General features: G+C 49.0%; 1 protein-coding gene across 2 annotated transcripts in view; it reads left to right on the top strand.

Moving 5' to 3' along the window:
• LOC139230351 (regulator of G-protein signaling 4-like) overlaps positions 1-19809 on the top strand; it is a 140724-nt gene that overhangs the window by 80418 nt on the left and 40497 nt on the right. The window contains exon 1 of one of the 2 annotated variants that reach the window (XM_070862178.1): positions 1662-2115. The exons of the other annotated variant lie outside the window; for it this stretch is intronic. Coding sequence (XP_070718279.1) covers positions 1684-2115 — 432 coding nt within the window. The 5' untranslated portion in view covers positions 1662-1683. Of the gene's footprint in view, positions 1-1661; positions 2116-19809 lie in introns of those variants that run through there. 2 annotated transcript variants of the gene reach the window in all.

Genomic DNA, 19809 nt, shown 5'->3' with positions numbered 1-19809 from the left:
AGAGCGCACAGTACACATTGTAAAACATACCCTCATTCAGCAAGTGTTGGATCCAAATCCAAAGAAATGGCAGTTGTCCTTGGACCACAAATTAACAAATTTTCTAATTACTTATCATAATACTCCTCACACAAAACCACTGGTAGAACACCAGCAGAATTGTTTCTCAAACGACAGCCACAAAGCAAGTTCTCATTGTTAAAGCCAAACGTGGCACAGTCATTAGAAGAGAAACAATTAAGACAGAAAGAGAATCATGATGGAGGTAGAGTAAAAGAGAGGTGTGTGAAATTGAATCAGAAGGTGAGAGTGAAGAACCATCACCATAAATGGTTAAAGCGGTTACCAGGAAGAGCCGTGAAGATATGTGGCCCTTGCACGTATTTGTTCAAGATGTTTGATCAAGCAATGGATAGGTTTGTTCACATTGATCATATTTTACCTACAGATGTGGAAGGAGTTGAAAGTTGGAATGATTCCATTATTTCTGATGAGTCAGCTAGTCTTGTTACAAGTAGAGTACCAGTAGCAAATCCTACATCAGATGTACTAGAAACAAATCCAAGAGAAAGTCAGGATTTAAGTCCGAGTCCGAATCAGGCAGACCAACAATCTGAAGTTGTAGAGAGTCAAAATGTAGATCAAGGATTGCCCTAGGAGGAAAACTCTCCTCAGGATCAACCTAGAATGAGCCTAAGTTTGACACCAAGTTTGGAAAGTTCTGTTCGAGAGCGAAGGTCTCCTCTTCGAAACAGAAAACCAGTGGTTAAGTTTGATTTGTAAATATGGCAAAATAAGTCCATATCTTTTGTTGTGTGTATAATCATGCAAGTTATGTATGATGATTATTTTGTTGTGATACTTTTTCATTAAGGATGGGGAAGTTTAATATAGAGATCCACCTAGTGGACCAGTGCTCCACCTAGTGGACTACTGTGGTAATGTAACTACTCATGTAAATACAATAAAAGGATCATGTGACAAGGAAACATGAAAAGTTCCTGTGGAGCCATCTTGTGTATTTGTGTTTGTGATGTCGTAGAGAATATATTACACTTCCTTCCTTCCTTCATTCCTTCCTTCCTTCATTCCTTCTGTCTTTTCTTCCTTCCTTTCCTCTGTCTTTCCTTCCTTCTCTCTGTCTTTCCTTATTTCCGTCCTTCCTTCCTCTGTTAATTCCTTCTTTCCATTCTTTTTCCCTGCCTTCCTTACTTACATCCTTCTATCCTTCTATCCTTCCTCCCTCCTTTGCTCCTATCCTTCCTTCCTTTTTTCTGCCTTCCGTCCTCCCTTCCTTACGTTCTTTCTTCCTACCTCCCTTCCTTCTTTCCTTCATTTTTTTCATTCCTTCCTTCTTCCCTCCCTGTCCGTCTGTCCTTCCTTCCTTCCTTCCTTCCTTCCTTCCTTCCTTCCTTCCTTCCTTCCTTCCTTCCTTACTTCCTTCCTTCCAACCTTATTTCCATCCTTATTTCCGACCTTCCATTCTTCCGTCCTTGCTGCCTGGATCTGACAGCTGTCCGTTTCTTCTCTCGACAGATGTTGAAGAGCCACCTTGGGAACCTGCGCAAGGTGGGGTCAGAGGGCTGCCTGCTCGACTGCGACTTCCTCCCGTGGACGCGGCAGATCCTGTGCCGGCGCAAGCACTCGACGGGCGACTGCCAGGGGCCGAAGGAGGGGGCCGAGATGGCGGCGGCGGCGGGGGCCGAGAGGACCGGGGCGGGGCCAGAGCCGGGGAGGAAGGTGGTCATCCCGGAGGTGCGGATCGAGAAGGAGTACAGCCTGAGTGTGGACACCCTGCACCAGCTGGCCGGCGGCGACAGCTTCGACGAGTCGGACATGGACAAGAGCTGCGACAGCCTGGCTCCTGGCGGGCGGGATGCGGGCTACCGGCTGGGCGTGGAGGACCTGGGCTTGTGGCGCACCTACAGCGACGGTAACCTGGCGCGGGACGGCGAGACGCGCGACTTCATCTCCAGCAGCCCGCTGAAGGGCAAGCAGAAGACGGAGAGCGGCTGGAGCCTGCCCTCGCCCAAGACGCTGAGGAAGGAGCGAGCGCTGGCACGGGTGACCGCCGCCAAGGAACACCTGCGCTCCATCTTCAGCGGGTCCCGCAAGGTAAGGAGCGGAGCTCGACAGTGACAGGGTGGTGAGAACCAAAAGGGGGCCTCTTTTCCCGAGCTGGATTATAGGGGGGGGCGGGGGCAGGGGCATTGCAGTTGGAGGCTTCCTTCAGACAAACGCCTCCGACCCGAAAATACCCGGTGGGTCCCGGAGGAACGTAGGATTCCATTCGCAGTGCAGCGCACGGGAACCTGTCCTCCAGATATGGACGCATATGCTGGAATCCCTTGGGCCTGAACCACCAATCACTATCTAGGATTCTCGTTGATAATAATGGGAGCTCTGTTTGTACGAGTTCCCATTGCTATCATCGAGAAACCCCTCCTAAAACAAGAAACACAACAAAGTAAACAAAAAAAACCACCTCACATGTTTAAAATTAATTGAAATTAAATGTTTTAGAAAATAATTTTTTTTTCTATTTTTTTTTTTTTATGTGTTTTTATAGGGTTCAAAATAAACTTGCCTTAATGGACAGGGATTGAAATATAAAAATGAGTTACATTTAATTTTTCCATGTTTTAAAACTCTTGACGCTGGTAAAAGTAAGCGGGGCGCCTGCTTTTACCAGGCGGAAGACTTTGAAGGACTTTCACTGGGCAAGTGTTGGGCAAGTAGCCCGATCTCTGCCCCGTGCATGTCCTTCCTGCGGGGAAGCGTGTGATCTGTCAATTTTGACAGATCGGGAAAAACTGGTTTCCGCCGCATGCGCATTGCGCGCCGAGAACCGGCATTTCCAAAGCCGCACTGAGTCCGTACGTACCTGGTGAGGCCACAAGTTTTGGCCCATTATGTGGAGAAATGTGAAGTTATCCACTTTTTGGTGAGAAAAATAGAAAAACAGAGTATTTTTTAAATGGGGAGAGATTGGGGAAATGTTGGTGTTCACAGGGCCCTGGGTGTCCTTGTACATGAATCACTGAATGTTGACATGCAGGTACAGCAAGCAATTAAGAAAGTAAATAATATGTTGACCTTTATTCCAAGAGGATTTGAGTATAAGTGTGAAGACGTCTTACTGCAATTATATCAGGCCCTGGTGAGACCGCACCTGGAGTATTGTGCACAGTTTTGCTCTCCTTACCTAAGGAAAGATATACTTGCCACAGAGGGAGTGCAATGAAGGTTCACCAGACTGATTCCTGGGATGGGGGGATTGTCCTATGAGGAGAGATTGAGTAGACTGGGCCTCTCTTCTCTCGAGTTTAGAATGGCAGAGCAGCCTCAAGGGGCCAATTGCCCTTCACCTGCTCCTAATTCTTATGTTCTTAAAAGAGTTGACCCACTGGAGGTCTTCAAAGTGAAGAAGGGGGCTCGGATGGGGTAGATGTAGAGAATTTGTTTCCACTTGCTGCCCCGTGTCCTAACTCGCACCAAGTCCCGCTCCCCCATCACCCCCTGTGCTCACTGACCTACATTGGCTCCCGGTTAAGCAATGCCTCAATTTCAAAATTCTCATCCTTGTTTGCAAATCCCTCCAAGGCCTCACCCCTCTCAATCTCTGTAATCTCCTCCAGCCCCACAACCCACAGAGATGTCTGCGCTCCTTCAATTCTGGTCTCTTAAGCATGCCTGATGCTAATCGCTCCACCATCGGGTGGCCGTGCCTTCAGCTGCCTGGGCCCTAAACTCTGGAATTCCCTCCCTAAACCTCTTAACCGCTCTATCTCACACTCCTCCTTTTAAGACGTTCATTGAAACCTACCTCTTTGACCAAGCTTTTGGGTCATTTGTCCTGATATCTCCTTGTGTGATTCGGTGTCAAATTTTGTTTGATAACCGCTCGTGTGAAGTGCTTTGGGATATTGGACTATGTTAAAAGCGCTATATAAATGTTGTTTTTATTGTGGGATTCCAAAACTAGGGGCCATGCATATGAGATAGTCACTAATAAATTCGATAAGGAATTCAGCAGCAAAATCTTTATCAGAGAGTGGTGAGAATGTGAAAGAAAGACTTGCATTTATATAACGCCTTTCATGACCTCACGACTGGTGGAACTTGCTGCACACATGGGGCCCAAGTTTCCACATGATTTGCGCCTGATTTTTAGGAGCAACTGGTGGAGAACGGACTATCTTAGAAATCGCAATTCTCCACATTTTTTTTTCTGCAGTTCTAGTCAGGTAGAACAGTTCTACTTTGGAACAGAATTTTTTCATCAAAAGGGGGCGTGTCCGGCCACTGACGCCTGATTTCAAAGTTTCCACAGTGAAAACGTACTCCAAACTAAAGTAGAATGGAGCAAGTGAAGATTTTTGTAGAACTGAAAAAACACATTACACATTAAAAAATCAGGCGCAGGTTACAAATTAGGCGTCCAGAACGGGGTGGGGGGGGGTGGGGGGAAGGGAAGTCATTAAATTCTACAATCAATCCTTATTTATACTTGTACAAATATTATACAAATAAATCCAACCTGAATAAACATTTATAAGCAAAGAAAAGATTAAATAAACCATCTTCCTACCTGTGTGAAAGTGCTTCAGCCATCGTTCGTTCCCGCGGGGAGGGGGGGAGCCGTTTGTTGCCGTGGAGGGAGGGGAGGGAGGGGAAGGAGACAGCGATTTGTTGCCGCAGAGGGGAGGGAGGGGAAGGAGACAGCGGTTTGTTGCCGCGGAGGGGAGGGAGGGGAAGGAGACAGCGGCTTGTTGCCGCGGAGGGGAGGGAGGGGAAGGAGACAGTGAGAAGGGAAGCCTCAGTGCTGATGTGCTGATGGCAATGTGCTTTTATTAAAAAATGTTCAAAAATTAAACAGCTACAAAGAACTACAAAAATGGCCGAGTGCCAATGTTTCCTTCACACTACGCTCCAACGTGCACGCGCAGCGTTGCCAGCAGGAAAAAAACTAATTTAAATAGTACCCGCCCCCTCCCACTTACAAAATCGGCGCGAGTGTAGGCTCCGCCTCCCTGGGCGCCGTGCCAAACAGACAAGGAGCTGCAAAGCGCTCGAGAATAACGCGTTTTTTTTCTGGCGCCATTTTAGGCGCGAAAAACGGGCGCCCAGCTCGGAGGGGCGCCCGTTTTTTATCCTGTGGAAACTTGGGCCCATGGAGTGGTTGAGATACATAGTTTAGTTGCATTTAATGGGAAGCTCGATAATTACATGCGTGAGTAAGGGACAGAAGGATATATTGATAGGGTGAGCTAAAGTAAGGTGGGAGGAAGCTCGTGTGGAGCATAAACACTGACATAGACCTGTTGGGCCCAATGGCCTGTCTCTGCACTGTAAACTTACGGGCAATATATTTCGATCAAGCAGCGCTTTGTCAGGAGTGGCGAGTGAGGCAGAGAGCATCATTGAAAATAGGACTGGATAAGAACTTTGAAAATGTGAAAGCAAATGGGCGAGGGAAACAGGATTAAATTGATGGGCAGGGTAGATGCAGGGAGGATGTTTCTTCTGGCTGGAGTGTAGAACCAAGGGTCACAGTCTCAGAATAAGGGGTCAGCCATTTAGGACTGAGATGAGGAGAAACTTCTTCACTCAGAGGTTGGGGAATCTTTGGAATTCTCCACCCCAGAGGGCTTTGGAGGTTCAGTCATTGAGCATATTCAAGACACGGATCGATAGATTTTTGGATTGTAAGGGAATCAAGGGATATGGGGATCAGGCGGGAAAGTGGAATTGAGGTAGAAGATCAGCCATGATTTAATTGAATGACGGAGCAGGCTCGAGGGGCCGTATGGCCTACTCCTGCTCCTAATTTTTATGTTCTTATGTAAAACGGACGGGAGGAATGGTTCCTCCACTTGCCGACAGGGCCTCGCACGCAGTGAGCAGTTTGTCAGAAAAGCCAAGGTGTTTTAACATGCATGATTCCTGAGGGACGGAGAACATTTATTTTCTGTCCCTTCCATCTTGGTGAATCACGCACGTTACAATGTAAGTGTAATATCGCTGAAGAAAATCACTAGTGAGAAAGACTTGCATCCAGGGGTATTCAACATTTAGGAAGGAATGACAGAAAGGAAAAGGAGGTGGGGTGGCATTGCTGGTTAAAGAGGAAATTAATACAATAGTAAGGAAGGACATTAGCTTGGATGATGTGGAATCTGTATGGGTGGAGCTACAGAATACCAAAGGGCAGAAAACGCTAGTGGGAGTTGTGTACAGACCACCAAACAGTAGTAGTGAGGTTGGGGACAGCATCAAACAAGAAATTAAGGATGCGTGCAATAAAGGTACAGCAGTTATCATGGGCGACTTTAATCTACATATTGATTGGGCTAACCAAACTGGTAGCAATACAGTGAAGGAGGATTTCCTGGAGTGTATTAGGGATGGTTTTCTAGACCAATATGTCGAGGAACCAACTAGAGAGCTGGCCATCCTAGACTGGGTGTTGTGTAATGAGAAAGGACTAATTAGCAATCTTGTTGTGCGAGGCCCCTTGGGGAAGAGTGACCATAATATGGTAGAATTCTTTATTAAGATGGAGAGTGACTAGGGTCCTGAACTTGGGGAAAGGTAACTTCGATGGTATGAGACGTGAATTGGCTAGAAAAGACTGGCGAGTGATACTTAAAGGTTTGATGGTGGATAGGCAATGGCAAACATTTAAAGATCACATGGATGAATTTCAACAATCGTGCATCCCTGTCTGGAATAAAAATAAAACAGGGAAGGTGGCTCAACTGTGGCTAACAAGGGAAATTAAGGATAGTGTTAAATCCAAGGAAGAGGCATATAAATTGGCTAGAAAAAGCAGCAAACCTGAGGACTGTGAGAATTTTGTAATACAGCAGAGCAGGACAAAGGGTTTAATTAGGAGGGGGAAAATAGAGTATGAGAGGAAGCTTGCTGGGAACATACAAAATGACTGCAAAAGCTTCTATAGATATGTGAAGAGAAAAAGATTAGTGAAGACAAACGTAGGTCCCTTGCAGTCAGATTCAGGTGAATTTATAATGGGGAACAAAGAAATGGCGGACCAGTTAAACAAATACTTTGGTTCTGTTTTCACGAAGGAAGACACAAATAACCTTCCAGTAATACTAGGGGACCGAGGGTCTAGTGAGAAGAAGGAACTGAAGGATATCCTTATTAGGCTGGAAATTGTATTCGGGAAATTGTTGGGATTGAAGGCCGATAAATCCCTGGGGCCTGATAGTCTGCATCCCAGAGTACTTAAGGAAATGGCCCTAAAAATAGTGGATGTATTGGTGATCATTTTCTAATAGTCTATCGAATCTGGATCAGTTCCTATGGACTGGAGGGTAGCTAATGTAACACCACTTTTTAAAAAAGGAGGGAGAGAAAAAACAGTTAATAATAGACCGGTTAGCCTGACATCAGTAGTGGGGAAAATGTTGGAATCAATTATTAAGGATGAAATAGCAGCGCATTTGGAAAGCAGTGACAGGATCGGTCCAAGTCAGCATGGATCTATGAAAGGGAAATCATGCTTGACAAATCTTCTGGAATTTTTTGAGGATGTAACTAGTAGAGTGGACAAGGGAGAACCAGTGGATGTGGTGTTTTTGGACTTTCAAATGGCTTTTGACAAGGTCCCACACAAGAGATTGGTGTGCAAAATTAAAGCACATGGTATTGGGGGTAATGTACTGACGTGGATAGAGAACTGGTTGGCAGACAGGAAGCAGAAAGTCGGAATAAATGGGTCCTTTTCAGAATGGCAGGCAGTGACTAGTGGAGTGCCGCAGGGCTCAGTGCTGGGACCCCAGCTATTTACAATATACATTAACGATTTGGATGAAGGAATAGAGTGTAATATCTCCAAGTTTGCAGATGACACTAAACTGGCTGGCGGTGTGAGCTGTGAGGAGGACGCTAAAAGGCTGCAGGGTGACTTGGACAGGTTAGGTGAGTGGGTAAATGCATGGCAGATGCAGTATAATGTGGATAAATGTGAGGTTATCCACTTTTGGGAGCAAAAACACGATGCAGAATATTATCTGAATGACGGCAGATTAGGAAAAGGGGAGGTGCAACAAGACCTGGGTGTCATGGTACATCAATCATTGAAAGTTGGTATGCAGGTATAGCAGGCGGTGAAAAAGACAAATGGTATGTTGGCCTTCATAGCTCGGGGATTTGAGTATAGGAGCAGGGAGGTCTTACTGCAGTTGTACAGGGCCTTGGTGAGGCCTCACCTGGAATATTGTGTTCAGTTTTGGCCACCTCATCTGAGGAAGGACGTTCTTGCTATTGAGGGAGTGCAGCGAAGGTTCACCAGACTGATTCCTGGGATGGTGGAACTGACATATGAGGAGAGATTGGATCAACTGGGCCTTTATACACTGGAGTTTAGAAGGTTGAAAGGGATCTCATAGAAACTTATAAAATTCTGATGGGATTGGACAGGTTAGATGCGGGAAGTATGTTCCCGATGTTGGGGAAGTCCAGAACCAGGGGACACAGTCTTAGGATAAGGGGTACGCCATTTAGGACTGAGATGAGGAGAAACTTCTTAACTCAGAGAGTTGTTAACCTGTGGAATTCCCTGCCGCAGAGAGTTGTTGATGCCAGTTCATTGAATATATTCAAGAGGGAGTTAGATATGGCCCTTACGGCTAAAGGGATCAAAGGGTATGGAGAGAAAGCAGGAAAGGGGTACTGAGGGAATGATCAGCCATGATATTATTGAATGGTGGTGCAGGCTCGAAGGGCCGAATGGCCTACTCCTGCACCAATTTTCTCGGTGTCTATCGATGTTATACCGCGCCTTTCATAACCTCAGGACGTCTCAAAGCGCTTCACAGACAATGAAATACTTTAAATAAGATGTAGTCACTGTTGGAATGCAGGAAACGCGGCAGCTAATTTGCACACAGCAAGCTCCCACAAACAGCAACATGACTAGATTTTTTGTTTTGGTGATGTTGATAATTGGTAAACTTAGGCTATACCTATATAAAATACAAGTTCGGCTCCAGCTGGAGTATTGTGTCCAATTTTGGGCACCGCACTTTAGGAAGGATGTGAAGGCTTTGGAGAGGGTGCAGAAGAGATTTACTCGAATAGTTCCAGGGACAAGGGATTAGGGCTATGTGGAGAAACTGGGGTTGTTCTCCTTGGAGCAGAGAAGTTTAAGAGGAGATCTGATAGAGGTGTTTAAAGTCGTAAACAGTTTTGATAGAGTAAATATGGAAAAAGTATTTCCAATGGCAGGAGGGTCGATAAGGGGAGAGCACAGATTTAAGCTGACTGGCATAAGAACAAGAGGCAACATCAGCAAAGATTTGTTTCTGATACGTCCTTGCTATACAGTACAAATGCACATGAGGCCCATGCTTGAGAGAAGGTCAGTCTGTGACCTGTCCTTTATTCCTTAGCACTCAAGTGATGGAAGTGGGTGGAGCTTCCCCTTTTATACCTGAAGATTCAGGTTAGGAGTGTCTCCCACAAGTTCACCACCTAGTGGTCATTGTTCTCACAGTGTACAATTTAGGTCAGATTATACATGGGTTACAATACTGGTTGAATACATGACAGTTTATGCCTCGAGCAGTTAGGATTTGGAATACACTGCCTGGTAGGGCAGAGGAAACCGATTTAGCAGGTGCTTTCCAAAAGGAATTGGAGAAATACTTGAAGTAGAAAAAATTGCAGGGATATGGGTAAAGAGTGGGGGGAGTGGGACTAACTGGATTGCTTTTCGAAAGAGCCGGTGCAAACTCGATGGGCCGAATGGCCTCCTTCTGTGCTGTATGATTCTATTGGTTGAGGGATAAATATTGTCCCAGGATCCAATCCCCATCACGGCCCCTGTGCTCCGTAGGAAGAGTTTACACATGGGCGATATAGAGTTTAGCTCTTAGAAAGAAAGACTTCGATTTATATAGGGTCTTCCACGACCACCGGACGTCTCAAAGCGCTTTACAGCCAATTAAGTGCTGTATAGAGTATAGTTACTGTTGTAATGTAGGAAACACGGCAGCCAATTTGCGCACAGCAAGCTCCCACAAGCAGCAATGTGATCATGACCAGATAATCTGTTTTTAGTGATGTCGATTGAGGGATAAATATTGGCCAGGACACCAGTGATAACTCCCCTACCATTCTTCAAAATAGTGCCGTGGGATCTTTTCCGTCCACTTGAGAGGGCAGACGGGGCCTCGGTTTAACGTCTCATCCGAAAGACGGCACCTCCGACAGTGCAGCGCTCCCTCAGCACTGCACTGGGAGTGTCAGCCTAGATTTTTTTTTTGTGCTCCAGTCTCTTGGCGAGGGTCCCACAACCTTCTGACTCAGAGGCGAGAGTGCTTAGAGTGACGACGTGAAGACAGGAGCATTGCTTTGATGCGAGGCACTTTGTATGAAGAGGGCTTTTATTTCCCTGATTCTTCTGGTTCGCCTCAAGATTTCAGCGGCAATAGAATGTGTTTTTATCTCAGAGCGCAGAGCTCTCATTGTCTGGCACATTCTCCCTGTGTTGGGTGGTCACCTCACTGATGACAGGACGCTGACACCAGCCTGACTGTCAGAAAGGTAAGGGCACTGATATTTACTGGAGTGGGATTTCCAAGAGGGGTGAGGGGAGCGGGAGGAGGAGGAGTTCTTGTTGGGAAACAGACTGACAGGCTTGGCTCTGGGTCTGGCGAGGATATTGGGGGGGGGGGGTCGTGTGCATGGTGCGGGTGGTCCCGGGCGTGAATGCTGCTGAAGAGACCGAGGCCAGGAGCAGATTGGTTTTCTGCTCCTCGAGGTAACAGCGTGCTTTGGAGGGTTGAGGGTGTGAGCGTGGGGGCTGGAGAGAGATTACGGGCAGAGACTGGGGGGCGGAGTGAGGTTTGGTGTTTGCAGGGGGGAGGGGTTCTTGATCACGAGGTTGGGGGAGGGAGGGTTGGTGCTCGCCAGGGGAGGGGTTCTCGATCACGAGGTTGGGGGAGGCGGGGGGGGGAGGTGGAGCGGCGATCGCTGGGTGAAGGTTGGTTGACCGCCCCCATCCAACCTCCATTAAGACCGGAAGCTGGAGGGTGGGTTGGGGTCGGGTTTCAGATTTTTAAAAATTTGAACATCCCACCTGACCCAAACCCACCAGTTTTTGGCGGTTACAATTGACGGCAAAGATTCTCAGCCACTCTTTCAATCCCAACCGAACTAACCTACAATACGGGTGAGAACTGACCAAACAAGTGAGACATCAGCTGTGGCTCAGTGGGCAACACTCTCACCTCTGAGTCAGAAAATCATGGGATCACGACCCACTCCAGAGACACGAGCACAAAGTCCAGATGGACACTCCCAGTGCAATACCGAGGGAGTGCTGCACTGTCGGAGGGGCAGCACTGAGGGAGCACAGCACTGTCGGAGGGGCAGTACTGAGGGAGCGCAGCACTGAGGGAGAGCCGCACTGTCGGAGGGGCAGTACTGAGGGACTGCTGCACTTTCGGAGGGTCAGTACTGAGGGAGTGCTGCACTGTCGGAGGGGCAGTACTGAGGGAGTGCTGCACTGTCGGAGGGGCAGTACTGAGGGAGTGCTGCACTGTCGGAGGGGCAGTACTGAGGGAGTGCTGCACTGTCGGAGGGGCAGTACTGAGGGAGTGCTGCACTGTCGGAGGGGCAGTACTGAGGGAGTGCTGCACTGTCGGAGGGTCAGAACTGAGGGAGTGCTGCACTGTCGGAGGGGCAGTACTGAGGGAGTGCTGCACTGTCGGAGGGTCAGTACTGAGGGAGTGCTGCACTGTCGGAGGGGCAGTACTGAGGGAGAGCCGCACTGTCGGAGGGGCAGTACTGAGGGAGTGCTGCACTGTCGGAGGGTCAGTACTGAGGGAGTGCTGCACTGTCGGAGGGTCAGTACTGAGGGAGTGCTGCACTGTCGGAGGGGCAGTACTGAGGGAGAGCCGCACTGTCGGAGGGGCAGTACTGAGGGAGTACTGCATTGTCGGAGGGGCAGTACTGAGGGAGAGCCGCACAATCGGAGGGGCAGTACTGAGGGAGTACTGCATTGTCGGAGGGGCAGTACTGAGGGAGTCCTGCACTGTCAGAGGGGCAGTACTGAGGTAGAGCCACACTGTCGGAGGGGCAGCACTGAGGGAGCGCTGCACTGTTGGAGGGGCAGTACTGAGGGACTGCTGCACTGTCGGAGGGGCAGTACTGAGGGAATGCTGCACTGTCGGAGGGTCAGAACTGAGGGAGTGCTGCACTGTCGGAGGGGGCAGTACTGAGGGAGAGCCGCACTGTCGGAGGGGCAGTACTGAGGGACTGCTGCACTTTCGGAGGGTCAGTACTGAGGGAGTGCTGCACTGTCGGAGGGGCAGTATTGAGGGAGTGCTGCACAGCCGGAGACAATGTCTTTTGGGTGCGACATTAAACTGAGGCTGTGTCTGCCCCTCTCAGATGGATGTAACAGATCTCTTGGCCACCATTTCAAAAAAAAGCAGAGAACTTCTCCCTTGTGCCTTGGCCAATATTTATCCCTCAACCAACATTGCTGTAACAGATTATCTGGTTATTATTTCATTGGTGTTTGTGGGAGCTCGCTGTTTGCTAATTGGCTTTAAAACATTAGTTCCTGGGATGTGGGCGTCGCTGGCAATGCCAGCATTTATTGCCCATCCCCAATTGCCCCTTGAGAAGGTGGTAGTGAGCCGCCGCCTTGAACCGCTGCGGTCCGTGTGGTGAAGGTTCTCCCACAGTGCTGTTAGGGAGGGAGTTCCAGGATTTTGACCCAATGAGGATGAAGGAACGGCCGATATATTTCCAAGCCAGGATGGTGTGTGACTTGGAGGGGAACGTGGAGGTGGTGGTGTTCCCATGCGCCTGCTGCCCTTGTCCTTCTAGGTGGTAGAGGTCGCGGGTTTGGGAGGTGCTGCCGAAGAAGCCTTGGCGAGTTGCTGCAGTGCATCTTGTAGATGGTACACACTGCAGCCACGGTGCGCCGGTGGTGGAGGGAGTGAGTGTTGAAGGTGGTGGATGGGGTGCCAATTAAGCTTCTTGAGTGTTGTAGGAAATGCACTCATCCAGGCAAGTGGAGAGTATTCCATCACAATCCTGACTTGTGCCTTGTAGATAGTGGGGAGGCTTTGGGGAGTCAGGAGGTGAGACACTCGTCACTGAATACCCAGCTTCTGACCTGCTCTTGTTGCCACAGTGTTTATGTGACTGGTCCAGTTAAGTTTCTGGTCACTGGTGACCCCCAGGATATTGATTTTGGGGGATTCAGTAATGGTAATGCCGTTGAATGTCAAGGGGTGGGGGTTATATTCCCGCTTGTTGGAGATAGTCACCTTTTCTACATTACAGCAGTGACTACAGCAGCGTCCCGAGGCTGTGAAAGGCTATATAGAAATGCAAGCCTTCCTTTTTCTGTACTCCCCAAATGAAGGGCACATTAGCACTTGGGAGGTGGAGCTTCATGTTAAAAGATTTTTTGCCCTCCAGATGAGCAGTTTCACTTGTGCAGCGGACGACTGAAGGTAAATGGGTTTTCCTGTGAGACACAAATCATCATCATCATGGGCGGTCCCTGGAACCAGGATGACTTGTTTCCACATGGGTTCACAGATGTTTCAATGGAGGGCCCGATATTCCAGTCCTGAACTCCAGTTGAGGGGGTGGAAGATGCCTGTGTCTGGATTGTTTTAACGTGTGGTGACCGTTGCACATCAGCCACCACACGGGCTTGACAGAGCTCGGCCTTTATCCAGTGGCAAGGGTTAACCAGGACGGCTGGACACCTGCTCTGCTGCACGGACCCAGTGCACTGCTCACATATCGCAGTGTGGGCTGGCCCGTGCTGCCCCTGGGCCCTCGGCTCTTCTGGGCCCCGCACCCTCATTCGCCGCTCCTCCGCCCCGATGTTCCAGGGCCCAGTGCTCCTGCTCTATTTATAGCCCAAACCTGCAGTGGTGTTCTCACACAGGTCGGGGCGGCCCACGATGTTCCAGGGCCCTGCGTCCAGCTCTATTTATAGCCCCGACCAGGGGTAGTGTTCTCACACAGGTCGGCCGGATCTTACAAACCCATCTGCAGTGGGGTCAGTTTATTTTAAAAAGCGGATTCACGGTTAGCTCAAAATTCACACGACCCCGTTTCTCATTCCCTCTCCTAAATCAGGTCACTGCCCTCTTGCCCTCTGCCAGCAACAAAGTCCCTCCTTACACACAAAGTCAGGCTGGTGTCAGCGGCCTGTCATCAGTGCGGTGACCACCCAACGTGTTGTGACAGGGAGAATGTGCCAGACAATGAGAGCTCTGTGTTCTGAGATAAAAACACATTTCATCGCCGCTGAAACCTTGAGGGAAACCAGAAGATTCAGAAAGATAAAAGCCCTGTTTGTTCAAAGTGCCTTGCATCAAAAGGGAGAGCTGGACCTGTATCTAGTTGGAGTGGGCATCACCTCTCACAGAAGGTAGGTACCGCAGGGAATTCAGGGCTAGAGTGATCTCCATGGACCAGTTTCGATTGCCTAGATGGGTCGGAGAGGAATGTCCCAGACTCCCCCCCCCCCCCCTGCCCCCCCAACCCCAAATTGGCCTGGGTTTTTTTATAATCTGGTCTTTCGCCACTCCGAGGAAGAGTTGGATTTATATAGCGCATTTCCTGACCTCCGACGTCCCAAAGTGCTTTACAGCCAATGAAGTACTTTTGGAGTGTCGTCACTGTTGTAATGTGGGAAACGCAGCAGCCAATTTGCGCACAGCAAGCTCCCACAAACAGCAATGTGAGAATGACCAAGTAATCTGTTTTTTTTTTAGTTATGTCGATTTGAGGGATAAATATTGGCCCAGGGGATAACTCCCCTGCTCTCCTTCAAAATAGAGCCCCGCGATCTTTTACGTCCACTTGAGAGAGCAGACGGGGGCCTCGGTTTAACGTCTCATCCGAAAAACGCCACCTCCGACAGTGCAGCACTCCCTCAGCACTGCACTGGGAGTGCCGGCCTAGATTTATGTGCTCAAGTTCCTGGAATGGGACTTGAACCCACAACCTTCTGACTCCGAGGCGAGAGTGCTACCCACTGAACCACTGCCTGACACAGGCGATCACATGGTTTGGGGTGGGGGGGAAGAGTGTGGATATTGTGGCTACACAAGGGATCGCAATTGTGTGAGACGGACTCGATGGGCCAGTGGGCCTTTGCCTGTCCGTCATTGTTGGTATAAAACGATGATCTTGTGTAATTGGTTGTGAAGCGCTTTGGGACGCCCTGAGTTTGTGAAAGGCGCTACGGAAATGCAAGTTCCTTTTTTTTCCCTCCGGTTTCTGCCGGTGGCAATGCAAATCTTTCGGGAGCAGATGTCTCCGGCGCGGGGAAGCTGCAATGTGTTCAGGGCAGGAATCCACGCGCTGCGATTAAATTAGTTTTAGTGTGGCATTGAAGCCACTGAAACGGTCCCCAGACGCCCCAGTGAATAGCTGAGTCTCACAGAGCTCCCCTCGGCCAGCTGCTGCTGAGTGAGCTGATCCCAGGCGTGGTGTTCAAACCGAGCGTTATGGCACGCCTGGGGCAAGGTATCCCCCAAAAGAAGGACGAACATTTATTCAGCGCCTATCACAACCTCAGGACTTGGGGCTTGACAGGGTAGATGCAGAGAGGCTGTTTCCCCTCGTGGGGGAATCTAAAACTAGGGGGCACAGTTTCAGAATAAGGGGGTCGCCCATTTAAAACTGAGATGAGGAGGAATTTCTTCTCTGAGGGTTGTAAATCTGTGGAATTCTCTGCCCCAGAGAGCTGTGGAGGCTGGGTCATTGAATATATTTAAGGTGGAGTTAGACAGGTTTCTTTGAACGATAAGGGAATAAAGTGTTATGGGGAGCGGGCAGGGAAGTGGAGCTGAGTCCATGATCAGATCAGCCATGATCTTATCGAATGGCAGAGCAGGCTCGAGGGGCCGAATGGCCTACTCCTGCTCCTATTTCTTATGTTCTTATGTTTAGGATGTCCTAAAGTGCTTTCCAGCATGAAAAGTAGTCACTGTTGTAATTTGCGCACAACAAGCTCCCACCAACAACAACAACAACAACTTGTATTTATATAGCACCTTTAACTTCCCAATGGCTTCACAGGCATATTATCAGATAAAAGATTTGACACCGAGCCGCATAAGTAGAAATTAGGGCAGGTGGTTAAAGAGAGAGGTTATAAGGAGTGCCTTGAAGCAGGAATGAGAGGTAGAGAGGTGGAGAGGTTTCGGGAGGGAGTTCCAGAGCTTGGGGCCCAGGCAGCTGAAGGCACGGCCACCGATGGTGGAGTGATTATAATCAGGGATGCTCAAGAGGGCAGAATTAGAGGAGCGCAGACATCTCGGGGGGGTTGTGGGGCTGGAGGAGATTACAGAGAGAGGGAGGGGCGAGGGCCAGGGAGGGATTTGTAAACAAGGATGAGAATTTTGAAATCGAGGCATTGCTTAACCAGAAGCCAATGTAGGTCAGTGAGCACTGGGGTGATGGGTGAGCGGGACTTGGTGCGAGTTAGGACACGGGCTGCCGAGTTTTGGATCACCTCTGGTTTACGGAGGGTAGAATGTGGAAGGCTTGCCAGGAGTGCATTGGAATAGTCAAGTCTAGAGGTAACGAAGGCATGGATGAGGGTTACAGCAGCGGATGAGCTGAGGCAGGGGTGGAGACGGGCAATGTTACGGAGGTGGAAATAGACGGTCTTAGTTATGTTGCGGATATGTGGTCGAAAGCTCATTTCAGGGTCACATATGACACCAAGGTTGCGAACCGTCTGGTTCAGCCTCTGACAGGAGTTGGGGATGAAGTCGGTGGCTAGAGAACGGAGTTTGGGGCGGGGACCGAAAACAATGGCTTCGGTCTTCCCAACATTCAACTGGAGAACATTTCTGCTCATCCAGATCTGCATGTCGGACAAGCAGTCTGACAATTTATCGACCATGGAGGGCTCGAGAGAAGTGGTGGTGAGGTCGAGCTCGGTGTCATCAGCGTACATGTGAAAACCGACGGCGTGTTTTCGGATGATGCCGCCAAGGTGACGTCACGTGCCCGTGCAACGCCCCCGTTAGCGGCGCGGACGCGAACCTCACCGGCTTCGCCTGACTGAGCACCTGCCGCTAACCGCGACGGGGAAATCAGCCGTTCCCCAGCCTCCCGGGGGCGGTGAGGAGACGGCTGAGCAGGCGGCTGTCCATTTTGAATTTCCCTTGAGAGCACTTATTGCACCGTGATTGGTGCACAACAGTCCTCGAAGGAGCTGCGGTCCGTTTTATCCCAGACTCCAGGTAGCCCATCGCACCTCCCCTTTAGGCGCTGGGAGGCCGGTTTTCTCCCGCCAGAGCTTCAGTGGCAAGGCCGTGTTACCGCCGCAGGAATCAGGGCTCGCACCCTCAGGGGAGTGTGGATCGCTTCCCTTAGCGCGCCACTCTTGTGGCGCTAAAACTGAATGTCCCGGTTGGAGGTGGTAAACATTGCTAAAGCCAGCGACCAGGAGGTGTCACCACCTCAAGCCGGGCTATACTGAATCTCCTCCCCTATAAAAAGGCAATTTCTGCTTCTCTCCCTGGGCAGTGCATGGTTCTGGCTGTTAGATACACAGATAGACTTGGATTTATATTGCACTTTTCATGGCCACTGGATCTCTCAAAGCACTTTATAGCCATTTGGAGTGTAGTCACTGCTGTAACGTGGGAAATGCAGCGGCCAATTTGCGCACAGCAAGCTCCCACAAACAGCAATGTGATAATCACCAGATAATCTGTTTTTGTTATGTTGATTGAGGGATAAATATTGGCCCCAGGACACTGGGGATAACTCCGCTAATCTTCTTCGAAGTAGTGCCATGGGATCTTTTACGTCCACCTGAGAGAGCAGACAGGGCCTCGGTTTAACATCTCATCTGAAAGACGGCACCTCCGACAGTGCGGCGCTCCCTCAGCACTGCACTGGGAGAGTCAGCCTCCCATCTCTGGAGTGGGACTTGAACCCACAACCTTCTGACTCGGAGGCGAGGGTGCTGCCACTGACTGCAGAACGTGTACATGCGGACTTTGAGATGAGGCTAGGTTTGGGCTTGGCCTGTGTTGTCAAGGCTCACACGTGCAAAATGGCCAATGGGATGCGATAGCAACTGAACCAAACCCCAAAAAGGAGTCAACACCTTCGGCAAAGGAGAGGATGGAAATTGGTGAGGGGAACATAAAGATAAATCTCACAATTAATTGTAAAAACTAATACACATTTAACGTTTAGGGCCCCGTCTGAATAACCTGCATTTTTATATATTTTTTTAAAAGAAGCCAATTTTATTTGTCCAATTGGTGCCTCACATATCCAGGGCAGCCGTTTTAGGACAACTCGACCAAATAGAATCTTCCAGCACAGGAGGAGGCCATTCTTTGAAGGCCACTCTTTGAAAGAGCATTCCAATTAGTCCCACCCTCTGCCCTTTCCCCGTAGCCCTGCAAATTTTTCCTTTTCAAATATTTATCCAATTCCCTTTTGAAAGTTACTATTGAATCTGCTTCCACTGCCCTTTCGAGCAGCGCATGACAACAACTCGCCGCATAACAAAACATTCTCTTCATCTCCTCTGGTTCTTTTGCCGTTCGACTTAAATTGGCGTGCTCTGGTCACTGACCCTCCTGCCAGTAGAAACAATTTCTCCTTATTTACTCTGTCAAAACCCTTTGTAATTGTTGTGTATGCAATAAATGTACGACTGAGTCCTGTTTAACTCCAAGAGGTATGACCTTGGCTCTACTTTATTAAGGCCCAAAGTGACTAATATACAAAATGGCTGGCATTTTATACTTGGGCTGCACAATATATATGACAATACACCCCTCTGAGATATTAACACAGTCTTTTACAAATTGAGACGGTCCGGTGTTTTACACTCCTGGGTTGACCGTCTCAGTTCAACTCCAGCCTTGGCTGAGTGTTCAGAGTCTGTTGTGGCTGGGTGGCTGACCTGGTGGGAGTGGCAATGGCCATGTTAGGGATTGAAAGTCCATTTTCATTGAACATGTCAGTGATTGAAAGTCCCGATTCACTGCTGACCACTGAGTCTCTGATGACTGGGGGTAGGTTGGTTGGTCGTCGATTGTCTCTTCCTCCGACTGTTCCGGTTCGTCTGTGTGCCGCAGCTTTGTCTGATCCATATGTTTCCTGCATGTTTGCCCATTTTTGAGCTTGACAATAAATACTCTGTTGCCCTCCTTGGCCATGACAGTACCAGTAATCCACTTGGGACTCTGACCATAATTCAAAACATATACAGGATTCATTTACAGAACTATCGCGTGACACAGCTGCGCGATCGTGATACCCTTGCTGACATAATTATTCAAATCAGGGTGTACAAGAGATAGCTTGGTCTTCAGAATTCTCTTCATCATTAGTTCAGCAGGCATGACCTAGGTAAGCGTGTGTGGTCTTGTCTTATAGCTAAGCAGTATGCATGACAGGCGGGTCTGCAGTGACCCTTGGGTTACTCGCTTCATACTCTGCTTTATGATTTGGAAAGCACGTTCTGCTTGCCCATTGGATGCAGATTTGAACGGTGCTGACCTTACATGTTTGAAACCATTGAGTTTCATGAACTCTTGAAACTCCTGACTGGTGAAGCACGATCCGATGTCGCTAACAACAATGTCAGGCAGACCATGTGTCGCAAACATGACACACAGATTCTCAATGGTAGCTGTGGATGTGCTGGATAATATGATCATACACTCTATCCACTTCGAATATGAATCCACCACAATTAAAAACATCTTCCTCAGGAAGGGACCTGCAAAGTCTATGTGGATCCTG

This window comes from Pristiophorus japonicus, chromosome 19 (genome assembly GCF_044704955.1).
Source record: "Pristiophorus japonicus isolate sPriJap1 chromosome 19, sPriJap1.hap1, whole genome shotgun sequence".
Taxonomy (NCBI): Eukaryota; Metazoa; Chordata; class Chondrichthyes; family Pristiophoridae; genus Pristiophorus; species Pristiophorus japonicus.
This window is presented reverse-complemented; position numbering and strand designations above follow the sequence as displayed.